Source organism: Clytia hemisphaerica, unplaced genomic scaffold (assembly GCF_902728285.1).
Source record: "Clytia hemisphaerica strain Z4C2 unplaced genomic scaffold, Clytia hemisphaerica genome assembly, whole genome shotgun sequence".
NCBI lineage: Eukaryota > Metazoa > Cnidaria > Hydrozoa > Leptothecata > Clytiidae > Clytia > Clytia hemisphaerica.
Window position 1 is genome coordinate 243444 of NW_027103596.1, and position 25696 is coordinate 269139.

The 25696-nt window shown below is 36.2% G+C and overlaps 2 protein-coding genes across 2 annotated transcripts; both read left to right on the forward strand.

Moving 5' to 3' along the window:
• On the forward strand, positions 1 to 23828 carry LOC136801846 (m7GpppX diphosphatase-like). The gene is made up of 4 exons (XM_067058509.1): positions 1 to 145; positions 926 to 1236; positions 1737 to 1961; positions 22444 to 23828. The coding sequence occupies exons 1-4, from the start codon at positions 19 to 21 to the stop codon at positions 22723 to 22725; spliced, it is 945 nt and encodes a 314-aa protein (XP_066914610.1). The 5' UTR covers positions 1 to 18; the 3' UTR covers positions 22726 to 23828.
• LOC136801845 (cytochrome P450 6a2-like) lies at positions 4225 to 6891 on the forward strand. Its single transcript, XM_067058508.1, has one exon. It carries the CDS (start codon positions 4692 to 4694, stop codon positions 6312 to 6314), a length of 1623 nt encoding a protein of 540 aa, XP_066914609.1. The 5' UTR covers positions 4225 to 4691; the 3' UTR covers positions 6315 to 6891.
• Positions 23829 to 25696: the final 1868 nt, after the last annotated feature.

Genomic DNA, 25696 nt, shown 5'->3' on the forward strand with positions numbered 1-25696 from the left:
ATAATTATAATTTGAAAGATGGCAGAACCTCCAGCAAAGAAAGCCAGAGCTGCTGAAAGTGAAAGCTGTGATAATTTATTGGATGGTTTTGAAACAGTAAAGATTCTTATGAATGATGTGAAAGCAAAGAAAGTTCATGTTTTAGGTAAGAGTCTTCTTAGGAATACAAGCTACCTTTTTGGACCTACCCAGGTGGGGTAGAGATCCTATAAATTAACCTGTGTTTGTCTGTCCGTTCGTCTGTTATATACCAACTTTTCTCAGGATTGAATCATAGGAATCTTTTGATTTTTGGTACAAAGGCGCAAAATGGTGGTGGCCAAAATGTGACGGAGCCCGATTTTCGAAAAAAATTTTGGGGCAAATTTCAGCCAAAAAACGGCTAAAAACATCGATGTTCTTAGCCAAATTACTATATTTTTTGATGAGATAGATATTTTTCTATTCATGAAGACTTAATTTTGAAGAATATTTGTGTTTAGACATAAAATTTTGACTGCCTAACTATAAACCCTCGAATCTGACGGGAGCCCCAAAAAAGGGTTTTGGGGCAAATTCCAGCCAAAAAACGTGTTAGAGCTGTGGAGGTCTTGATAAACCAATGATAATTAATAAAAATGACCTTGTTGGCAAAGAGAGTCTCTGAAATATTACCTCCGGAGATTGGTTGTTAGGCCTTGCTTGTCGCAACATTCTGCCTATTCATGATATGCGTCATTGCGATGTCTTCTGACATTACATCACGGACCCAACAGCTGATTGGTTTTGCAATGAATCAGCTGTTGGGTCCACGGACATTGTAATATCCTGAATTCATAAACTGTAGAACTTGAATCATTTTATCCATCGATTCCACTTTTTCTTGATTTTTCCAGTGCCATGAGACATACAAGTGTTTGCCCTAAAATTCAATATCCTTTTACAGGAAAGTTCAAAGATTCTGATGAAAATGCTATTGTATCTTTATCAAAAACACCTTTCACCGAAGATTCTGTCAAATCAATCTTGTCCAAAGAAACCAATCTGAAAAAAGAATTCAACAATGATATTTATGGCCAATTTATTGCTGAAACATCTCCATCACTGAATACATTGGCAACTAATACTATACATCCAGCCACAGAGAAACACATAATGAAGTATACATCTCAAGATATTCATTTGGTCAATGAAACAGCCGAGGATTACCAAAATATAACGTTACCGTATTTAGAAAAACAACAATTTAGTATCAATGTAAGACATTTTCTTTGTTCTTTTTTGTCAGTAGAGTATTCGTCTTATAATCCAAGGGTTGTGGGTTCGATCCCCGGTCATCACCAACTCAATGAATGAATAGCATAGACTCGGTAATCTGATCTAGGTGGTAAGTTAGCATTCAGCCTTAGCATTACTCAGCATTCAACCTTCCATGTTTAGCGCAAATAGATAAAATATGTACTTAATTTTGCTTACTTACATATAAGCATTTGATCTGGACCTCTCCCCGTAATTTTCCCTTAAATTTACTTTTGTCGGTTGCCTCCTGCTAGACTTTTTCTGGAAACGATTTCTCGGGAAACAAACTTTCCGTCACCCTACTGATTCATAGCTAGAGTAAGAAGTTTGTGTTTTCGGTTTTGCTCGGGACTCATATCGAAAAAATGAATTGCTTTTGTACGCACACTTTTGTTACTCATGTTTCCTTTTTCAAAATTGATATTAAAAATATGTGTATCTTGAAATTACTTTTTCAGTGGGTGTACAATATTTTGGATCACGAGAAAGAAGCTGATCGGATTTTATATGAAGACCCCGATAAAGAAAACGGATTCATTATTCTCCCCGATTTGAAATGGGATGGAAAACAAATAGAAGATTTGTACTTGACGGGAATTTGTCATGCGCGTGGTATCAAATCAATCCGGGATTTGAATTCGTCGCATCTCCCCATGTTGAAGAACATGTTGTCCAAAGGAATGGTGAGTATCCCTTTACTCTTTTTTCTTTGTTAACCTAACACAAGTCTGAAAACAGATGGCCGTGATAAACTCTGTTACGTGCCGCGATGTCAAAAATTGAACTATTTTATTAGATGTTGCACTGTTTTTAAACACAATCACTCAACTTTTTCGTCATTCCAAGTCTTATTAGACCAGCGTGGTCATCACAAATTCGAGATAGCTTACTCCTCAGATCGTTTGGGTTCACACATACCTTCAGAGCTTCAGCGTGGTGTGCAGAAAACAAGGATGATCTGTTTCAGGTTACCTTTAATAAGCTAGGTTTTTGTAAAGAGGGTATTTTGCTTTAACAAAGTAGTCGTTAAAACAATTTAAATTAATTTCGTAAAATCGATGAAACACTGGGTGTTTCAAACAACTGAACAAGTTTGAATTGATCTTCCGAGAAAATTTAAAATTTCAAAAATCTATTGAACGGTTTCGTTTTTTCATCATAATTTTTGAACGACTGAATCAAAATTCAAATTATATTAGTTCAAATTGGCTTTCCTTTCTCCTATGTTGAGAAGTTCAATTTGTGATATTTCTAGCTTGCTCAGAATTTCAATCCGAACTTAAACACTTTTTTGAAACACCCGATGTAGAACGAACGACTGTTTGAAAATGAGTATAATGACTATTTAGGGAAAAGCATGGTATGATAATATAACCGAATAGTAAATGATGCTATTATATGAGCCAGAAGTATGTTTTCCAATATTCTAAAAGCGTGAAAGAGTATTGAGTATAATCTAGTTTGTCCTTTACTTTTGTTTTACTGCGCCTTAGATCAGTCTGTTGAAATTGAAAGAACGGCTGTGTTTTAGACCGCAAAAAACTTTGTTATTTTCTTCACAATCACGTAACCAATCAGTGGGTGTCTTATATTTGGCAGCAAACGTTTAGACTTGTCTCCTTTATAATTTGTGTTATACAGTATAATGAAATGTTATTAAAGGACATCGCCAACAATTCTTTTACGTTGCATCCTTTCAAAAAAAAAACATTATTAAGACCTCCCGCGCCGTGCACCATATACACGGGGGAGGGGTGGGGGCACTAAATTTTTTTCAAAGCTTCCGAAAGTGCACTGTAGGGGTTGAAATGAGCAAATTATGAGAAAAATTGCATTCTAAGGATGTAGAATTTGGAAAATTTGACCATATTTGACATAGAATGGGAAAAAGTTTTCAAGAAAATGCACCGTAAGGGTAGATTTTTCGCCCAAATTTACTCAAACTTTGCCGGATATTTTCGTACTGTAGGAAGAATCTGATTTTGAAGGCCTAATTATGGGCCGCACGTACGATCGTTTTTGAGTCGAGTGCCCCCTACCCCGGGACCGTATATAGAAGTTTCCGTTCCTAGGGCTTACTATCCAAAAATTTGCTCAACAATCAAAAGCGCCAAAATGCCAATAAATTCGAAAAGTGCTGCGAGACAGCCACTTTGAAAAAAGATAAAACCATGCTGGCTCTTTGTCTTTGATCTTGCAGAGACTTTTTCAGCCTGTCAGCTTGGCTCGTCTCTCGAATTATCTGGCAGGGCGAAAAGTGGGCCGTCTTAACTAGAGCTTACGTTTTTTGAGTCGTATTTCATTCATACTATAAAGCATGGACTTTTTTTCTTCTATAATAACATTTTTTTAAGAACAAAGCTGAACCTAAAAATGCAGAATTCAAAGCAGCTTATGTTAGGGGTTCTTTTTAGGCCCGGCTAACAGCGATTTTCACCGGTCCAACTCGAAAAAAACGCTAATCAATACACTAGGCTTGCTAAGAATCCGCTGGCCTAGATTCTTGAATTAGCCGGAGTTGATTTTTCATTCGCCAGCCTATAAAAAAATAGCAAAACCCTGCTATCAGTCAAAGTAATAATAATGGAGTATAAAGCCTACAATACCTCTATTTTTTCTACTAAACATAAGAACATGATAAGAACAATTTGAGGCTCAAAGTGCCATAAGAAGTAAGAACAGGCCTTGCCAAAGATTTAATGGTTCTTATAAAAAAATAGTGTATCGTTCATTGCGTCCCTTTCGCAAATCGAAAAGCAGATTTCAAAAACCCAAAAATCACATACCCTAGCTCACTGTTATTGATTAAATATTCACTACGATGGAGAGGTTTAGAATTAATTTAAACACCGTAAGAGGGAGGGTCATATCAATAACCTGGTAAATATATTCATGATGAATTCACATGAAAGGGAAAATTCACATCTCTAGTTACATACAGGGGAATATTAAGACATGATTTTTTGCACGAAAAAAGTAATCTTGAAGCGATAGAAATTAGAATCGAGTTTTTTTCTGTATGCAAATAGCTGCTCACTAGTTTATGTGTTATAGACAGGCAAAAGCTATCTATGCAACAAATTCTACATCTTTGCTATGGTTTCATATCCTTTCATCTACAGTAAGAAGAAATAAAGAGCGACCAAGTGATATTATTTTTAATGAGCTATCTAAAAATAGATGAATATCCAAATCTATTAAAAGTGCATTATCATCAGTTTTGGCGTTGTTTACATCCACGTTAGCATTGACAAGTGTTCAATACCAGGTCATCATCTTTCAGAAATATAAGTGCAATTGGAAAGCATAAGATTTATTTTTCGTGAAAAGAACTTTTGGTTGGACAACAGTTGCAAGAAAAGAAGGATTTATATACGATATTTTGTTACTAAAACACATTTGCAAAGCAAGAGATGTGGGAGATTGTGCTAACAGTCATCATCGTTGCTTTTACAACATTCTATCTCTACGTTAGACGAAAAATGACTTTCTGGGAGAGACGAGGAATCCCAGCTGACCCTGGGTACTTTCCATTTGGTAGTCAAGGTACTTGGGACATGTTGACCCAAAAAATTGCTTTTGGTGAACTTACTGATGACGCGTACAAGAAGTTCCCCGATTCCCCCGTCGTTGGTACTTATGGTATTTTTGGTGATCCCAACCTTGTGATTCGAGACTTAGACCTGGCAAAGCTCGTCTTGGTGAAGCATTTTGATACATTTATTGAAAGAAAACCATTGCAGAATCAACCTTTTAGTCCTCACTCAAAGAATAACCAATATTTCCAGTTAATGCTGATTGAGTTACGTGGTCAAAAATGGAAGAATGTTCGCTCGCAACTGACACCAGCATTCACCAGTGGTAAATTGAAAGTCATGGTACCTTTGATTCACCACGTGGCAGATCAATGCGATGTCTTCTTAGACGACAACCTTGGCACTGAAATTGACGGCAAAGAATTGATGCGGAGATTCGCCCTGGATACAATCGTTTCAACTGGTTTTGGTTATGAATCGAACAGTATGAAAGATCCATTGAACATGTTTAAAACCAACGCTGACGCTTTGTTAGGGAAAACATTGACTGCTAAAACATTTCTAACGTTTATGATGTACCAATTCTTCCCAACAATGTTAAGGTGGTTGGATTGGAGTTTTCTCAATCCGAAATCTGAGGAATTTTTTGCCGCCATTGTGAAAAAGGCGATGGTTGATCGCCAAGAGAGTGGATCCAAACGGAATGACTTTATTGATATTTTTATTGATATCTTGAAGAAAGGGTTAGCTACTGATAAGGGGTTACAGTCTCCTGAAGATGGTACGCGATCTTCTGAAACTGGAGAAGCAACCTCGAAAGAAAATTCAACAGCTGATGATTCGGAAACGACCTTAAAGAAGGAGGAGATTGAGAAATTGATCATCGCTAATTCTTTATTGATGTTTTTCGCCGGTTTTGATACCTTATCATCAGCCTCATCAATCATGTTATACTTCTTGGCAATGCATCCAGAGTATCAAGAAAAGCTTTACCAAGAAATCAAGGAAGCTGCTGAATCCAGTGGCTCTGATCAATTAGATTATGCCACTATCATGGGGTTGTCTTACATGGAGAAATTCTTTCAAGAAAGTTTTCGGATGTATCCTTTAATGCATCTAGAGCGAGCTTCGGTAAATGATTTTAAGATCCCAGATACGGACTTGGTTATCCCGAAAGATGTCTATGTGTTAATTGCCTCTTCTGCATTCGTTAAGGACGAGAAATATTTCCCTAACCCCACATCATTCGATCCTGAAAATTTTGCGCCCGAGATGAAAGCCGCCCGCCACCCGTTTGCTTCGGGTGGTTTTGGTCACGGACCGAGGAATTGTATCGCGCAGAGATTTGCAACAATGGAAGTCAAAATTATTATGAGTCGTATTTTGATGAAATATCGTGTCTTGAAATGCGATAAAACGGTCGAGAAATTGATCCCCGATCCAACATCAATGTCTCAAGATCCGATTGGGTCAGTTTGGTTTACAGTCGAGAAACGTTGAATAGGCGTTTAAGAATTAAAACCTTGTTGTTAAATGGAACACCCATAAAATGCCTCAATTAGAATCTCTAGATTTTCTGGTCAATCGCTAATTAACTTATTGATATTAATTGATTAATAAGACAATGCACTGCTGTAGTTTTAAATTTATTATTATTTTGCTAAAGATAATTGTTCACTTTTTCGGAAACATTGAGATTTTTCAAATGTATATAGTTTGAATCGATTCTGAAAGAGTGTATTTTTACTTTTTTATCCTCTAGTATAATTTATAGCTTTAGTTTAGACGGCTCACCTTTCGCCCTGCCTATTCTAATTGTAAGAGTGGTCACAAAGCGGGCACAAAGTGGGCAGTTGAAAGAAGACATTGTATTGACGTCAGAGGGCAATGTATTGACTTTAGACTGCCCACTTGATGCTCACCTTAATACACAATTAGAATAGGCAGGGCGAAAAGTGGGCCGTCTAAACTAGAGCTTAATAGCACCAGGCTTTTCTGTGATCGGGTCATTTTGCTCTCATCACGATCATTGAAATTGCTAACATTTGTTATACATCACTTAAAAATAATGAAAAATAGCCCAAATCAAGCCATCACGTCTATTTTCTCCCACGTCATTACACCAAAATATTTCCAATCACGCCGTCACGCCCGGTATAGAAACACCTTGGGACTCTTTTAAACTTGACAAAAATGCAGGGTTAACTAAAGAATGATTTCGCTGGCGACCTCGCTCTAACTTGAATCAAGAATTCAAAGAGCTTTTCAACTGTAGTCGCAAGACTTACTTATTATGAGTGATCGGCCTCCAATTTTAAAACCTACCTCTCCTATCTACCCTTGCCGGGTACCATCCCGGACTTTATGAATTCGGGACTTTCAGAGCTCACGTTCCAACATTGCAGTGCTTAGTTCTTGTGTTGTACTGCAGCCAGTGTCGTTGAGCAACGTGTCAATTTTAAAATATTACTTTTAAGCTATCTTGTTATTCTTATCTTGGGAACTTATTTATTGGTTTGAGATGCTGGAGATTTATCTTGTTGAGTATTATTGTGAAATCTGATAGTTAGATATCTAAAACTTCGTAATCAATATTATTTATGTCATCACCTGAGAAAATAACTTTTGAATATATTTGATGGTAGCCTGGATATCCAGGCTGTAAACTATTTCACAGTCTAGTTTTTGATATTTTATGTTTTGGTTTACAGCCTGGTCTCCCTAGAGCGATTTGCATTCTCGTATGAGAATGCAATCCGCTTGCTTGCGCACACTACGCTAAAACCGTAAGGGCCGATCTACATGACGCGGAGAAATTCTGCAACAAAAACAGGGTAGCCTACCATTTGCTAGTGAACATACAGCTTTCTGTTACATGAAAACATGAAAAAGAAGAAACAGAGGCGAGTTCATTTTCCAAGAAAACATGGAAAACATGCAAACTTGTTTATGGACTTTGGTGTAATCTTTAGATGTTTTAAATGGCTTTAGATCTTTTAAGGCTCTTTTATTAACTTTTGTTTGGCCTGCCCTGGGTTGGCTTGGAAGAGTTATGAAAACATGGGTTTGCACTTTCATTCTCTAGGGAGACCAAGCTCTATTATTTTAGAACTTTGTATGTTGAGGTAAATTTGTTTTTTTCTAAAAATTTGAGCTTGGATACCAGGCTGATTTGATGGGTTTTCTTCGACGATATATACAATCTTTTTCATGACAGCCGTAACATTAATTATTTTGAACTTAATTTAAGCACGCCTGATGGCTTCAAAAAATTATGGACGTTCTTTAAAGAAACGTGCAATGCTCTCTGTTCAGTTTAATATATACTGTCTATAATAGTATTGTTTCTAAAGGAAGTTCTAAAAGTTTCTTATATAATTTCAAATATTTAGTCTCTTGATAATACCTTGGCGTAACTTCATCATTCGAATATTGGGTAATAATATTGACAGATATTGATAAGGAAGAAAAAAGTATATCAATTAAGCAGAACATTTTAATGAAATATGACTCGTTTAGTTCTTACTAACAAGCTACTGTATAGCTGATATATCTTGAATAATTTACTCGATTGCCTGGAGAACTGGATAGGATCAATTAAATTTTCAACTTATCTACATTCATCAAAAGACGGGAAAGAACAACTTACAGCAATAATCAACCTCTGGGTGCTGAGTATTTTACCATGGTAAACACACTATTGTAAAGTTTGGCTCCTGAAGCACCTAGAAATTGTCGTTTAAAAAAACCAAGACCGCAAATTGCAGGAAACGAGTAACACGAACGTAAACAACGAAGGTGTTCTTGGCAATTCTAATATCAATTTTAGAAGTTGATTTACATTTGGATTCTGGCGAAAGGTCATTATTGAAAATAAAATTTCAGTTATAAGACGTAACCTGTTGGGTGTGAAGGAAGATCATTATTTGTTGAACTTCACTTTAATAGATAAACTATAAGTCAAAAGGTTAATATCATATCGGCGTAATAAAAGCTGAGATTTTTGTAAAATTGAGGCATATGCACATTTTAATTTCATGATCTTGTGCTTTAGAACCGTTATTGGAAAAATTAAAATCAACATGAATGTTTTACCAATTATGGTTTCAATTTTATGTTTCATTGTCCTCACACTTCATCAAACAAAGGCATTTTCAGAGGAGAATGATTATGGTCATCAATGTATTGTTTTTCAAAGATGTACAGTAGGTGTGAAGCCAGATCCTTGTCGGCGATGTGGTTTTCATTGCGTCCACATGTTATTTTTTCAAGCCTGTTTTCCAGTGGCCTGGGGCGAAGGTGAGAAGGCTGGGAACGAATTAGAGAAGACTGGGCAATAATTAGAGAATAATGTTCAGTCGAAATGATATTGATGTTATACGTATATGATTGACTATACAATGATCTGATCAAGTTTATTGGTTGTGAGTGGACATTGGATTTAGCTCATGTATACATCCTGGAATCACAAATTCTCTCATCACTGGGAAATATAACCAAAATATCGTCTCTGGCACTGATGAGAAAATGCCCAAAATTCTTTCAAAAGACACTGGAATCTCATCAGATAGAAAAAGTCGCTGTAATTTTTGGAATCACCACGAAATTTCTCGAATCGAAAAATATTCTTAACATGTCACAATGTCAAAAGGATCTAAGTCAGGCGTAAGACGTGGTTTACAGATGTCAGAGTGGATGATGTAATCGCGAAACTGCTTATCATTTGAAACATTACATTTTAATCAAATTTCCAATGTATATCTAATATAACATAATATTTTTCTTCAATATACCTGTACCTCTAAAATGAGACATGCTTAAAGTGTATTTGTCTAGCTTAGAAAAGAAATAAGGAAAGGAAGAAAGGTCCGTAAAATTTCATAACAGAGTGTCTCTTCTAAATGGGCTTTTCCGGAAAAAAACTTACCCCCACTGTTGAGGATATTGCCTTTTCGAAGTATCGAACCCCCTGGATATCCTACTTTGTTAATAAGGATATCCACTCTTAAAAATATGCTTACCCCTGGATATCGTATTTTTTACTTGAAAAGACACTTTACCCCCTGGATATCCACTTTTGAACAAAAATCGTTAACCCCCTGGATATCCGATATCCTCAACAGGGGGGCACGAACTATTTCTGGAAAAGCCCAATAGAGGCAAACATTAAGGAAGGTCTCTTAACAAAATGTTTATAACATCGAAACAACGTACAAACAACATTTTGTCTTGGTCAAGCATCTCCGTGAAAGTACTGCAATTATTGTTGGATTTGTACGACATCCTCTGCCACGTCATATGCATTGTTTGTAAAAGAATGCTCACCAATCTTTTTCTTAACTTCCATCTTTGGAATGTCATTTTCAGTCGAAAAAATTCTATTATCATCAACACTCTTGAAATAGCTCAAGAGAAAACGTCTAATCGATTTCATTCTGATACAATATATCAATGGGTCCAAGAACGGGTTTAAGTAGGTAAAGTAGTAAGACCATGATCGTAGATAGGTCGATATGAAGACTAAGTAGCCTGGATAAAGTATTTGTGCTATGAATACCAACATAACAGGTGAAAAACACACACCAAAGACTATTAGAATAGATTTAGCCATCCGCGAGGTTCGTAAAACCATTCTTGAGGCTTCTGAGTTTAATTTTGGACTTTTATTTGTGCTACCATTGGAGACTTCTCGTGTTGCCATTTGATTAACTTGACGACTTATTTGAGTTTGTGTGTAACACATCATGCTAAATATGATAACGATTGCTACTGAGCAACCCAATTTGAAGCGTTTAAACATAAGATCTTGGTACACATACAAAGATAAGATTAAAATGATTAGGTATAAAGTCCAGATTATGAATAAAATGGCAAATATTTTTAAAGGCTTCCAATCGCATCGGGAGTAAGGTCTTACGATTTTTATATACTGTTCGCCGTTGATAAGCACTATCGTTGTCACAGACATGAAAATTAACAGAAATCCAATTAAACGCGTGGCGGTCGAGATGTCACAATCATTCACTTGACGTGCCAACAAGGAAAAATCATAACTGATGATGGGTAATGGGAATAGACCAGAGAGAAGGTCTGTAAGAGTTAATGTTATCAAAAATTTGTGATGGTTGGTACGATAGAAGGAGAGTTTGTAAAATGCAAATAATACTAGGGTGTTGGTAACAATAGTGAGGGCGCATAGGGCGGCATAAGAAGTATGAAGGATGCGATAGTTTGTAAGGGCGGTGGCGTCGAAGAACATTTCTTGGCGTTCACATGTTTGGTTTTCTTCCATGTTTCTTGTTGAGGGCGGCTGTTCGTTTTGTTTGTTTGTTTTGAAATCTTTATTAGAAACCTGAAAATACACACATAAGGGCAGGGAATATTTATATTGTGATCGGAAAATAATACAAAGCATTTAGTAGGCCCGGTTCGTAACAAATAAAGCATCAAAAACGTGTAAAATTGGAACAAAGCACCAAATTTGGACCAGACATGCTTAGTACCCTATGGATTGATATTAGAAAGGCGGCCAAGAAAGATTTTAAGGGTCCCACTTATTTTTGGACCCATTTATTGAAAACCTAGGCTAGAGCCCAAGGGCCCAATTTTTATGGAAGTTTCAAACTCGTTTTAGGCCAAAACCAATAGAATCTGAAAGCTCTCGAAAAACTATAATAATAATAATTATAATATAATATCGGTAATATCTTACAAACAAACTTAACATTTGATAAAATATGACAAATTTTCAGATGCGATTTCACCAAAATAGAATCTTAGATTAGATTATTTCTTTAACATTTTGAGGTGAAAGGTCGTAAAGAAACTACATCTTCTTTACGACCTTTCACCTCAAAATGTTAAAGAAATAATCTTAGCCTCATGTACCTGCGTAATTTATTTTCTCCTGAAAAGTCTAAGGGATTCGTTAAAGTAGCTGTCTTGCCCTAGAGATTTGAAGTTATACTTCCAACCCCTCCGACAATTAGCTCCCCACAGTTTATTAAAAATTGGAGATTTTTCCAACCCACCCCGCTTATTATGCACGTGAGAGTACAAAGAATTTTCCTATGCTAGTTCAGCTAGCTGAGAATAAATGTTACATATTGTTACATACATAATAATGTTACATAAAAACTTGGCAGCACAAGATTTGCCCACTTGAAAAAAGGAAGCAGGTCACACGTCATTTTTGAGGTCATTTTGTGCAGTTCTTCAAAAATGGTTGAAATTTAGCAAAATAAAAAACATGAACGAAAATGCCGACAAAAAGCAACAAAAACAACCATTTGAAGAAGCTAAACAAAACCAAACATGCACTCTCACCTCCTGTTCAGATTACGATGACCAAAACCATCTAGAATGCCGAAACTGCCACCGCATGGTACACTACGAGTGCACACAATTACCGCTTTACCAGCTGCAAATTTTTGCCAACACTTATAACGAACAATATCTATGTCAGAATTGCGTGCGGATAACACGATATCTAATGAGTAAAATAGATGAGAACTCGTATAATATGATGCAGAGGGAGAAGAAGGACGGCGTCATTAAAAAGCTCAAAAACCAGCTAGCCAAGAACCGCAGCCTTAACAACGATATCGAAAGCATCTTAACCAATAAGATGGCCAACTTTGAAATAAAAACCAAACAAATTATAAAAGAAGAAATAAAGCAAACGACGAAATACATAGAAAAAACATCAGAAAAAACATACGCTGAAATAACTAAGAAACACAAGGATAATTTCAAATCAGCAGTGAGAGAACACCAACAAGAAAATAAGAATGAAGAAAGAGACATCGAATCAAGAAAACGAAACATTATTATGGAATGGTGGAATTAGAGGTAGATACGAAAGAGGAACAACATGAAAAAGACAAAATAGATATTGAAGGTATACTATATAACATTGGCGTCCAAGATATCAAACCGTCCCACCATCGCATTGGACAAAACAGAAAAGGGCTACAATGGCATCCAATCAAGTTGATCTTAAAAAGTATGGAGGAAAAAGAACGCATAATGCAAAATCTGCATAAGCTGAAACGATTCAACGAAATTGGTGGCTTTAGCATTACAGACCTAGAACAAACCTTCGCCTAGTTCGAAAACCTAGGACAAAGACCAAAACAACGTCTTCTTTTATAAATCTAAAATTATTTCGTAGGTCGATAGACCTGTGAAATATAATTCTATGGATATAATATGTCTATCATTTCTTTTATTTTATTTTTTTTTAATTTTAATTGCCGAATAATTATCATCCAATCATTTTTTCTCGAAATTTGCTTCAGATCGGCTATAAACTTTACAATGAAATAAAAACGATAAAATTCACTTTTCTTCACTATATCTTTTTGAGCCTCTTTTGCAATCAGAATATCAGAACACACTTTTTATAAGAACAATGTATAAGAACAATGAGGCTTAAAAACGCTAGTACACAATAACATCAATTTAAGAACATTGTTAAGCCTGAAATCTCCAAAGTCAAAGAAGTAAAAAATTGGTTATAAGGCTTACCATGGGTCAATTTGGACCTATAACTAAGAACAGCATAATAACAATTTCAGTCTCAAAGCCCCCAAAGTGCCAAATAGACAGAGGATTGCCGATCTCAGTAATTCGAACGACAACTTTGCGTTTACCCTTTGTCCCATTATGGATCTTTCAATGTCTCTTTTTTCCGAGAGTTTATTTATAAGCACTGTAACGGCTTTTGAAGTTTCGTGCCCAAAACCTCCATATGGAGTAAAAACTAAATATCAATTGGTCAAAGAGATCTGACGTCAGTCTAATTAGTCTAAATTTTGCATTTTTTGGCGAAATAAAACTGACGTCATAATAGCTAATATCTAGAGCACGAAAAATATTCCAAAATAACGTCAAAAAAACATCACAGTTTGATTTCTAACTGGTACTTTTAGCATTGCAATGATTTTGTCTACTTTTAATACAATAATGACCGGTTAGTGAGGGCTGTACTGAGAAATATTGCCCGAGGTCAAGTAACGACCGAGCTTGCGAGGTTGTTGCGTTGACCGAGGGCAATATTTTCAGTACAGCCCGAAAAAAACCGGTCATTATTGTATTTGTTAACCGTTTCCTTCAGCTTCGATTGATTATGCGCTTTATCCAGGAAAAATAGCGAAATAAAGCAGAAAAAACAAGCGAAAAGAGATAAAAAATTGCTATAATTTCTGACGTCAGAAATAAAAAATGAGAGAAATGATGTCAACGCATCCGTTCCTGGGTTTGAAACCATTGCATTTTTTTTTTTTTTTACATATAATAGAAATCAAATATATTTTAAGAAACTGAAACCCTGCAAAGACCAGTGTGAAAAACTCAAAAATATGTCCAACAATACGTATTGAAAAATACGTGTCTAATAAAATATAGTAATAAAAAAAACCAAAAAAACTGAAAACTTTAATTAAATATTACAAATGAAATTTGTGACTTCTGCGTCAGCAGTGGTGTTAACGAAAGGCGAGTGTCTCCGGTGCCTCCAGGACCTCGAGCCTCTCAAACACACCACAGCTGACCGAATCAGACTAAAAGAAATTTTTCGTTTTACATAAAAATATGTTTCCGAAAATGAAGATTTATTTTTCTCACATAGAAGCTCGCTTAAACGGGCGTAAAATCGCTTAGTTTCTGTGCTCATTCCACCGTTGGCAGAAAAAACGAGTGGTGTAAAAGTACCGTTTTCTTGATCGAGTATGCGATTTACATACTTTCTTTTCTTCTCTTTCTCCATTTGCTTCATTACACTAGCAAGATTTTGGTTTTGGTAACTTCTGGCTGAAGGGGAAAAAACCCTCACGTCAAGAAATGCCTTCTGTTGCCTCTGCCAAAATCCTCTTAGTGTAACATCAGCGCGGAGTTCCGAGTCATGATCGAAACGTTTTTGAAGAATTGGTTCCTTCTCAACATCTTTGCAAACAATTGCAGATAGATTAGCCGTTATGTTAACCAATTCATTGTGCCGCATGTGAATAAAACCGCCAACCTTGCACTGTAGTGAATGATCGACGCTGAATTTGGAGCCGCAGACACAGTCGCTTGGTAGATTTTTCATCTCCCAGTTATACCGAAGGTAGATTGCATCGAAGAATTCTCTTTTTGTTAGTGAGAACTCTTCTGACTTGATGGGGAGTGACGACAGCCATGCTGATGCACCGTGTGCACTGGCGATTTCGATTGCTCTCAGTTCCATTGGTGATGAATTTAATTTCAAGAGTTCGAGTTTTCTCTTGTTGAACGACAGTTTTGATTCGGTATTTGGACTACTGGTTTCGGTTGATGGAATGATGACTTCGTTCTGGTTTACGATGTTACGAACAAGATTTTGAGTGACTTTGATAGATTGTTGAAATTCAAGATCACAAATCTCGGTGACATTGATTATTCCCAAGCCACCCATCTTGGCAGGCAGAGAAAGAAGCTGTCTCTCATGATCATTACAGGTTCTTCCTTCACATAGAGCGGGGATAAAATGGTGTCGGATGATATTCTCTAAAGGTTGCAGCTCTTCTTTGATGTTTGGGATGGTTCGGTTGACATAGTTGAACTTATGTGCGAACCCTGCTTTAAAAGCACAGTATGCTGATTTGGGGTATGCTTTAGCGATCTCGGAAAGGACTTTCAGTTGCTTGACCCAATGTTGAACGAACTTCTTAACGTACTCTGATTTGAATGTTTCGGTCCCAACAACTGCACCAAGATGACGCTTTCCCTCTTTTGTGATTTTGATGTTGGTATCTTTAAATATGATTTTAGCTAGTTCATATTTGTCCGGTTTTACGACGAGCCAGGATTTTGATCCTTTTGGGAAGTATCCGAGGTATGGACCGACGTTTTGAAGCATTGTCCACCATTTCAGGAGGGATTTCAATTTACCAGCTGCTGTTAGATCGTCAGCATAAGCAACGTGGTTGATGTCACTCGACTTGATGTTTTCCAGTAAAGGGACTAAAGCTAGTGCGTAGAGGGGCATTGCTACCGGATCCCCTTGAGCGGTTCCTTCTGAAGAAATGATTTCAAACCCACCGGAGAGGAACAATCGTGAATCCGATGAGTAAGTGTTGCCGATATATGTAGAGATTTGAGGGCAGATGATCTTGATGTTGTGGATCATCACCCGGCGATTTATACGATTGAATGCGTTATCAGCGTCCACCAATAGTACCCCATCACAATTCTCTTCTTTGAAAAGGATGCCCATGGCATGAACTGCAGCCTCACATCCGGACTTCTGGCCACCACATAGCTGAAGATAGCCAACACTCGCTAAAACGTTCGGTTTCAAGACTGTCACGACGGATTTGCCGATTAACCGCCTAAGAACTTCACCGATTGCGATGGGTCTAACTCCAGGGTTCTTGTCCAAGGGGATCAATCTACTGGAAAGCAACGGTTCCAGCGAACCATCTTGCCAAAGTTCAGGCTCATGACATAACTTTCGCGACATTTTTGCGATAGCATCACAAAGGTTTAAACTATGGCTTCCGAAAGAGGCAGATGTCAGAATTCTTCTCCAGCCATCAGCGTCCAGTGTTGAAGGACCAGCTGCTCCCTTCAATTGACAAGCTAGCTTCTTTATCAAAGAGCCATCGATCTTCTCGAAAATGTACCCCTCGACTTTGTCGATCGGACCTTCCAGTAGGTATTCTTCATGACACTCTTGTCCATTTGGGTGTTTTGTTTGGAGCGTTGTCAGCGTTTCTTTGGTGAGGTTTAAAACGCCACTTGACTCGATGTCGTCGAGGAGGCGGAGTGCAGGAGCCACTTTACCTTTGGTCATTAAATCGTGGAAGTGTTTCGCTTTTTCTTCAAAAGTACGGTTGCCTTGGCGGAACACAAGTTGAGTTTGGAGGTAGCGTGCTTCACGAATCAGTGCGTCGAAGTCACCATTCTTCCATTGCTGAAATCTCCGTTTGAGTGCATCAGAGTTATCTTTTGACTTGGAATTTTTTGGAAAGTTAATGTCAACGCATTGTTCATTTTCCTTTGAAAAAGTGACGTCACAATGAATTTTCCTAACGGCGGGCAACTCTGGATAATGTAGGCCCGTCGTCATGCGAAAAGAACCAATTGCATTGCGCAAAAAGCCGTGTAGCCCGCTTCGAAAAAGTAACCGGTTAACAATATTTGATATTCCCTTAAACATAAAACCAAAAATGAAGAATTGAAAATGTACCTAAACCTCCGTAATCAAACCTGTCTGGACTAGCATTTTGTAGTCCAACAGGAGAAAGTTTTGGGAAAAAAACTTACCACTTTTCCAATCTTTCACACTTTTACAACTTTCCTAACCAAGACTTTGTAAATGTTTATAAAAATGGGGGATTTTCCATGGTTGCAACATGGTAGCACGAAATAGAAAATATTTCCATAATTTTTTTCAAGTAAAGGTGACCTTGGAAAATCGTAATTTATGCGCCCGCTATAATTTATTTATTCATGAAATCGAAAGTGAAAGTTCTTTATTCGATTTTGCTATTGGAGGATGGTATGCATAATTTTCATTTGAGCCTGGAATAATTATGACATCATAGATCCCATTTTACCACCAAAATACCAAAACTTTGCAAATCCAAATGATTGCTGTTGTTTGCTGGGAGAGTTTGGAAAATTCCTATTTTTCACATCTTTACAACTTTCAAGGATGCTTTTTTGGGATGGGAAAAATGGGAAGGTATTATACAATTTTTACAAACTCTCCAATTTTTCTGGCCAAAACTTTGACTTTTTGATGGGAAAAGTGGGAGAACTAGGAAATTTATGTACCAAAACTTTCTCCTGCAAAAAGCATAAAAAATGTGATTTTTTGGAGAGGGTTCGAAATCAAATTGTAGTTGTACTTTAGCCCTAAAATTAAGTCCTACTATAATGGAACTAACTTTTGCGGGAACTAATTTTCGCGGGAACTAATTTTCGCGTTTTTGGGTGTCTACCGCGAAAATCAGTTCCGCGAACTGCAACTTTTCTCAACTTCAGTTGAGCTAGAATCTGAGAATGTCTGTCTGTGTGTGTGTCTGTCTGTATGTCCCAAAACTTTGGGGCAGCCTGGAGACTTCAAAAATTGTTCGATTTGGCTGGAATTTTGCACACTTGTTCCTTGGGTGAATATCTGGGGGTGCTTTTTCATTTTTCACTGCAAAAATAAGTTCCGCAAAAAATGAAACGCTGGAAAGTATAAAAAGAGAGGTTTCTGAAGCAAGAATGAGTGACCATTATCCCTTTGTATAATGACAAAAAAAGTTTCCACTTTCATTCCAACCGCCCTCCTAAACGATTTTTTATATGAGCAGCAAACAAAAACAACGTTATTTACTCAAAAACATGTACTCTCGGGTACCTAATAGCCGGGGGGGGAGGGGTTTGGAATAAGCAGGGGTTGGAAAAAAATTCAAAACTTAATAAGCGGGGGGAGGGGGGTTGGAATAAGAATGTCCTGGGCGGAAAATCTTTGAAAAATTAATTAGCGGACCCTTCCGGCTATTAGGTACCCGAGAGTAATTTATGAAGAAAGCTACATCAAAACACACACGAGGTAATGAAAATTAAAATATTTTTCAACTTAAAAAACCCTAAGCTATACTTGATACTCTTGCATTTTTTAATTTGGTGGATATGTTAAGTACTATTTCACTGGGAAAACATCCTGATGTATCCAACGCACAAAAAAACAGACCGAACAATAATTTTGGTCAAATTTGGGCAAATTTACAGTTGAGGGGGTGATAACGTGTAGGTTTTTTAAAGACATATAGATCAATATTTCGAAAACAGTAATACCTTAAAGGGGAAGACTAAGTTGGATACAACTTTCCATCGGATGAAATTTAAGCCGTAAAAACTTCCCTTCTTCCCTCCCTACTACCAGAAAGGTTTTTCGCCAAGAAAACTTCGTCACTTGCATGAAAATTCGTCACATCTCCCAGACTAATTTTTCCCCATTCAAGGTATATTTTAGTGTATATTCGATTTACCTTATAGGCTCTTTTTAAGGCCGGTCCTTAGTGTGCCTGTTGTTAAATAAACGCGGGAATAAAGGTCTACTACGCTTGCCTGTAAACGTTTGGTTTTTGAATAAGAATAGTGATATCATTCGCTTACTCATCAATTTTAATTTACAAGCTTTTTACAGTCGATGCTCTCTAATTCGATTTTTAAGGAGAATTGAATTTTCGTCCAATAAGGGAGCATATTGAATTGTATAGAGTGTTGTTTAGGAGAGTTTCTTGTGAACGGTGGCTTTCAATATTATCGAATAATGGAATGAATCGAATTAGAGAGCGTAAGCTGTATATTGAATTGGCACGGATGTGGAGCAAGATTGGCCAGAAAGAGGAAAAGAGAAACATTTTTTTTTTATTCAGCACAATATAACAGTGGGAAGACACCGTCCTGATATGGAATATGTGTCTCATATGAAATGGAAAAACACTTTTGTAAATATAAAACCTTTAAGAAATTACTCATGGAAAAATCTGAATATTTTCCTTAAAATCCTTAAAGTTCGAAACATCCCCTGGAAATACAAAATATTTAATTATTTTCGTGTGTTGGCTGAATAGAATCTTACTTTGGATATTTTTCTTTTCCAAGTGAAAGTAACAGAACTGTTTATACAACAGCGAAATTGGAAAGAACATTTAACCGTCAGTAGTATTACACGAATACACGTTTTTATAAGAACGAATTATATAAGAACATAAGGCATCGATGGCCAAAATATTAAGAACATTCTAAGGCTTTGCGGACTTACGAACACCCAATTTCTTAGGAAAGTGGACCAAAATGCTCACGAAATAGGGAAATTAAGAACATGTTAAGAACACTTTTAGGCTTAAAACTCAAACAAAAAGTTAAGAACATCCAAAGGCTTCAAAAATTTTGGATGTTCTTATAAAAAAAACGTTTATACATGCAATTGGTGTCTTCGCGCCCTTGCCATGCCTTTTTGATTTACAGAACATCAACATTTACAAGGCAAAGAATAGAGAACACAAACACATGCTTCAAAACAAAAGTTTAATTTAAGGGAGTGGTCAGAAAGTATCTACTAGGGGGAGTGGATGATATTTCAAAAAATCCAAAAAAAATTTCGCACCCCCCCCCCTTGGTAAAATTTTTTCTCCTACAGTTACACTCACTCTAACTGACTGATTAATAAGGTGAGGGTTATACTTACTTTTACTTTCTTTTGGATAAGGGTTACATATAAATCGGGTTTAACTAAAGTAAATTTCCAGATTGTGAGTAATCCTATAAGCCTCAATATCAAAATGTTGGGAGGACTATTATTATTATTATACATTATCATATAGAGGCCAGCAAGTGGCTTGATTTCAAACGTGCAGGGGCAAAGAATTTAGTGAAGGAGGAGGCGCAACCATGGTTTGCGCCGACGAGAAAATTTTGATTATTGACTCCTGATTTCCTTCAAACATTTCCTTCTTTTCCGGACCGATTTTGCCCAGAAATGAAGCTTTCAATGCCTGAATCATATGGAATTTAAAAGTAAAGATTTTCTTTGCATATACAATATCTTAATATAACAGGAGCAATATCAGAGATTAAGGAGGCGCAACCATGGTTTGCAACGACAGGAGAAAAATTTCAATTTCCAACCACTTTGTTCGCTAAAAGAACTGTATTTTCTGCTCTTTTAAAAAAGGCTAGACTATGCTGACATATGAAATTGTATGAGGTGGGGGGGGGGGGGTCGCTTAACAAACAACCTCTTTTAGTCCACTGAACCAATTTTTACACAATGTTAAGATGAGACTATCACGATGATATTTCACGAATACAGAATTAACAATAATACCAAATATGTCGGCCAATCCGATTGACCTCCTGAGATATCTCTTGAGTTGCCCAAAAATATTTCGCACCCCCCCCCCCCTTTTCCATTGAAAATATTTTGAACCCCCGCCCTGAAATCCTCCACCCCCTAGTAGATACTTTCTGACCACTCCCTAATTAAAGACTTAGAGAAAGAAAGACGTCACACCATTGTTTCACCTTAGTTATAACACCCCTCTCTCAGTGCCCCGGTGGAACCTTTTCCCTCAGTGGGGATGAAAATTTCTATCGAAATTGCAATGGGGATAGAAAATCTATTGTTTCCAGCTCAAAAATTCCTGTGGGGATGGTTTTGGAGTCCAATTTTTTCCATTCAATTTTCAATAGGGATAGAATCATAGGGAGATTTCGCAGTGGGGTTGAAAATGTAGGGTATTTTTTCCACCGGGGACGATTTGTTGGCCTATTTTTCCACCGGGGCGGGGGGTCCACCGGGTCTGTGACACAGGGGTGTGTTATACGGCACATAAATCGATTTTTTAACTGCATTGTCCTGTGGAGTGGTTAAAATATGCATGGTTAAAAAGTTTCGTCCCAATATCATAAAATTCAAACAAGTCTCCCGTTATTTTCGATGCTTATTTGATCATTTTACTTTTTTGTAACACCTTTTCATGAAAATTAAAGGACCATAAAAATGACTGACTACTATGAGAAATTTATAATTAAAAATATCAGGATTGTTTTGACTTATGACTTCTCTTTCAGAAAATAAGTATGTGAAAATTTTCAGAATCGTTCAACCATTTCCAATCAAGACTAGGGCCCCCTTCGGGCCAATAATATTGCTCATCTTTCTTTCCGATAAAATTGAAAAATCAGTCAAAGAAAGTTCCATAGTATAAAAATATTGATATTGTAAAGCCCCAAAGTCATAGAGAAATTTTTCTCACTGGAAATGTTTTTAACGAGCAAAACAAAAATCACAAAAAATAACTAGTTATTATATAGCAGTCTCGAGATTCGCCAAAGAAATGTCTGGACAAAAATGAACAATAAAGTCAAGTTAAAAACAAAATAAATGCTTGCATCTAACATATATCTTTAACCAGGACCCTAGACTGGAGATCCATGCTATGATTTCTTATTCTGTATACTGATGGCAAAATATATAGCATGGTTTGGGCTGAGAGTTTTAATTTCCCAGATCCTAACAACGGTTGAAAACATACCAATCAAATTTTGTTATTCTTTTACTGATCACACTTTCTTAGAGAAAGCGCAATTTCCCACTGTAAATTATTTGAGGCAGAAATCTGCTTCACAGGTCATACCCGTCCTGTATATATCAGATTATAAAAATACAGTACGGTTCTCCTGTCTACCAGGACCCTAGTTAACTGGTATAACACGATCTAATCAAAAAGTACAAATCAAATAATTAATTTTTTCGTTTTGTAATCTATATCTATGCACAATAATCGACGAAAATAGGCAACGCTTTTAAACATTAGATGGCCTGGTTTATTTTTTCTGGACGCAAAAAACTCTGAGGATTAGTTGACGATTGAAAATGATACTTATAGAAATATACTTATTGCTTTCTATTATTTGTTAAAATTAATCCTCAATTATATGACATCTAATTTGTTCGAAATTATCTTTGCAAAATCATTTGCCAGAAACCAGTCTTAAAAGCATCGTACATCGTGCAAACAAAATGGGTGATCTGCTTCTGATTTGAAAATCTAAGAAAAACGCTCCCCATCCTTTTAAAGATTTTACTTACTTCTAATTATAGGAGGTGATCAAGAAAACCTACAATGTCCCTTCCAATCAAATTCGTGCCTACTTTCATTATTTCCCCTCATACTATCATCTGCACGTCCATTTCGTCCACTTAAAGAACGACGTCGGCGGAATATATGTCGGTAAAGCTCACCTCGTGTCGGACGTCATCGATAATATTGAACGTTTTGGAGACGATTTTTATGCCAAGAAAACATTACCGGTGACTCTACGAGAGAAAGATACATTATTGAAACTGTTGTTAAAAGTTAAAGAGGAAAAACCGAGTTCTTGATTTATTGGGACTTTCTTAAAAACTTTTTGACTTAAATGTACGCCGATTTCTTTTGTTAATTTATTATCTAAAGTCTGTCTCAATATAATCTGCAACAGAGACAATAGAATTTGAATTTTAAAATGCCATCTAAAGTTACAGCCTTTTTTGTCTCCACTGTAGATTATAATTGAGACAGACTTTAGTACTATTTCTTAAATGAACCATTTTTGTTTGAAGTTTGAAACTATAAGGTGAGCGAAGCTAGTACGAAATATTTTTTGCATATTTTTCATATTTTTGACTAAGAACTGCTGATGCTGAATCTGCTAAAAAAACAAATAGGCATGGAAACTAGCTATTGGGGATTTAGCGCCCCGAAAGAATTTGCCGCTCGGGGAACAGTGCGATATGAAAATTTCAAAGACACGTCCTATACATACAGTATACACTTTCCGCTGGTGCCATGAAGATTTCGAATATTTTTAGAATTATATTTTTGCGTTATAATGTTACCTACCAGATGTTATAATGTTGTCAAATATTTAGTTCCAGACCTTCTATGGGTCGCCTTATTTGTGCCTAAATCTTTTGTCAACTTAAAGAACAACAGCGAAGCAATTAATTTATCAGTATCCGAAGTAAGCAATACTGCTATTAGCCTCTACCATTAGAGAAACTTATCGCAATTCAAAAGATGAATATTTTGGATTAATTTTATTCGTTGTTTTTTATAATTTTTAAGGAGATTTTAGATTACGTGATTTTTCAGGATCTTTTTGTTTTTTTATAAACAGTCAAAATATCCATGATTTAATCATTTATACAGAAACGTCCGAAGAAGCAAAACTTATACACATGGTGTTTAACGGACAGTCCTAGTCACAAATAAGTCGAAACTAAATAAGTCACAGGATAAGATATCCGGGATTAAAAGCCGCGAGATCAGTTTTCTTAGCGAACGCAGTGACCGTATACTAGCGTGTCAAAGACAGTTTGTTTCGGGTGTTTTCGTAAGATTTCGCAATGGATAGCATGATTTTTACATTTTTTATTTTTTATCAGTTTATATACCTACGGGATATTATGTTTTTTAAAACTTTGAACATCTTCTAAACGCAGGGGTCACACTCGGCATACAATCATACAATATCATACAATTTAATCTTGTTATCAAAATTGGCATAAAATAGCATAAAATATAAGGTCTTGGCATACTGAGCATAAAATTTGACCAAAAAGCCAGGAATTTTTCCTAAGGCAAGAAACTTTGTAGATCAACATAAAACCAATTCACTGAACTTAGTTCTAGGTCCAATCTTTTATCTAGGAATAGATTTTTATTGTAAAATTTATTTATATACCGGGTGCGCCACAAAAAAGTTTCTCTCTTCAAAACTAATTTTCTCGAAATCTAAAAGTTTTAAACGAACCATTCCTATTTCATTAGAAAGAAGAAAGATAACCTTAAATTTTGATGGGTCATTTATTAAATTCGATTCATCAGATCAAAAGTTATGCTCAATTGAATGAAAAAGTTATTTTCAGAAAGTGCCCGAAAACGTTGAAAATCGAGCTATCAAATTTTTATTTTAAAATTGGCAATCGCCATAGCCTTTACATGATTAAAAGCATTTTCCGTAACTAAACACTTAAATTTTAAAACTGAAGGGTCGAAATGGTTTAAAATCTTCATCAGAATCATTTTAATTTACTTTTACCGAAATTTTCCTCAGATCTTTGCTTCTAGACTGGATAAAGTCGATGTAGGGCTGGGTGTACCTATCTGATGTATTTTATGAATTTTTGCCAGATTTCTTTGCCTTTTTCGACGAATTTTCTTCCATTTGTTATAATTCAACCTTCCTTTATATAACAAAAGGTCATTTAGACATATAATTATCATTTTTGATTACTGAAACGAAAATACTGATGCATCGTGTAAATATGCTTCTGTTTAATTTGATAGGTCCATTTTTAACGTTTTTGAGCACTTTCAGAAACAAACTTTTTGATTTAATTGAGCATAACTTTTGGTCTACTGAATCAAATTTAATAAATTACCCCTCAAAATTTAAGTTTATCTTTCTTCTTTCTGATGAAATAAAAATGGTTCTTTTAAAAATGTTATATTTCGAGAAAATTAGTTTTAAAGAGAGAAACTTTTTTGTGGCGCACCCGGTATATACAGATATAATATGGTGATGAGCTTTATTTTTGCTCAGAATATTTATTAGTTTTTCTATATGGGTTTTTGCAAAAGGTTTTAAGAATTTTGTTAGCAAAAAGCTTCCAGAATTCTAGAATTTCAGAAAGGTTTCTTCCTGTAAAGTACATTTCGTTTCTCTGTCGCAAAAAGAAGATTTTGAAGGTTAATTTAGACTAACAATCTTTTTTCTCTTTTTTAGAAATAAGCATATTGAGAAAGTAACTAAGAATAATAACAGAATGGGGAGAACAGAATATAATCCTGCATGGGAAGAAAGATTTATTTGGATTACCAAAGATAGTGATTGCCAAGGTTAGGTTAGGTTGGTTACCCAAGGCTCATTGTAAATTCTGTAAAAAGTCATTCAAGATTAACAATAGGGGTGAAAACCAAGTAAAATCACACGGAGATTGTGACACCCACAAAAAACATACTGGATTGTATAAAAAAAACAAAAAAGATTTGTTTCTGGTACAGCAAATCTATCTTTCGACATTGATATCTATCTGAAGTTTCCTAGGACACCGTTCTTTCTCGCTAAACCACTCCACTCTTGATTGATTGCTCCCTTAATTGTTGAGCATCAAGCAAAAAGAGGCTTGGTACTAGTATGAAATCTTTGGTATGACCTGGGTCCGAGATTGAGCCCGTGACCTTGCGCACTGTAGATGCTTTACCATTCGCTATCGTTAGCATAACCATGGAGGTATAAAGAAACAGGAGAAGTATGCTATTGTAACCAAGCTCGCCCTACGATTAAAAAAATTACGAGGTAGGCATGCT

Excerpts from the sequence above, each read along its gene's own strand:
- LOC136801846 (XM_067058509.1), top strand. The coding sequence starts at position 19 with ATGGCAGAACCTCCAGCAAAGAAAGCCAGAGCTGCTGAAAGTGAAAGC. Across the intron at positions 146-925 it reads AAAGAAAGTTCATGTTTTAG|GAAAGTTCAAAGATTCTGAT; the intron begins GTAAGAGTCTTC and ends ATCCTTTTACAG. Across the intron at positions 1,237-1,736 it reads AACAACAATTTAGTATCAAT|TGGGTGTACAATATTTTGGA; the intron begins GTAAGACATTTT and ends TTACTTTTTCAG.
- LOC136801845 (XM_067058508.1), top strand. The coding sequence starts at position 4,692 with ATGTGGGAGATTGTGCTAACAGTCATCATCGTTGCTTTTACAACATTC.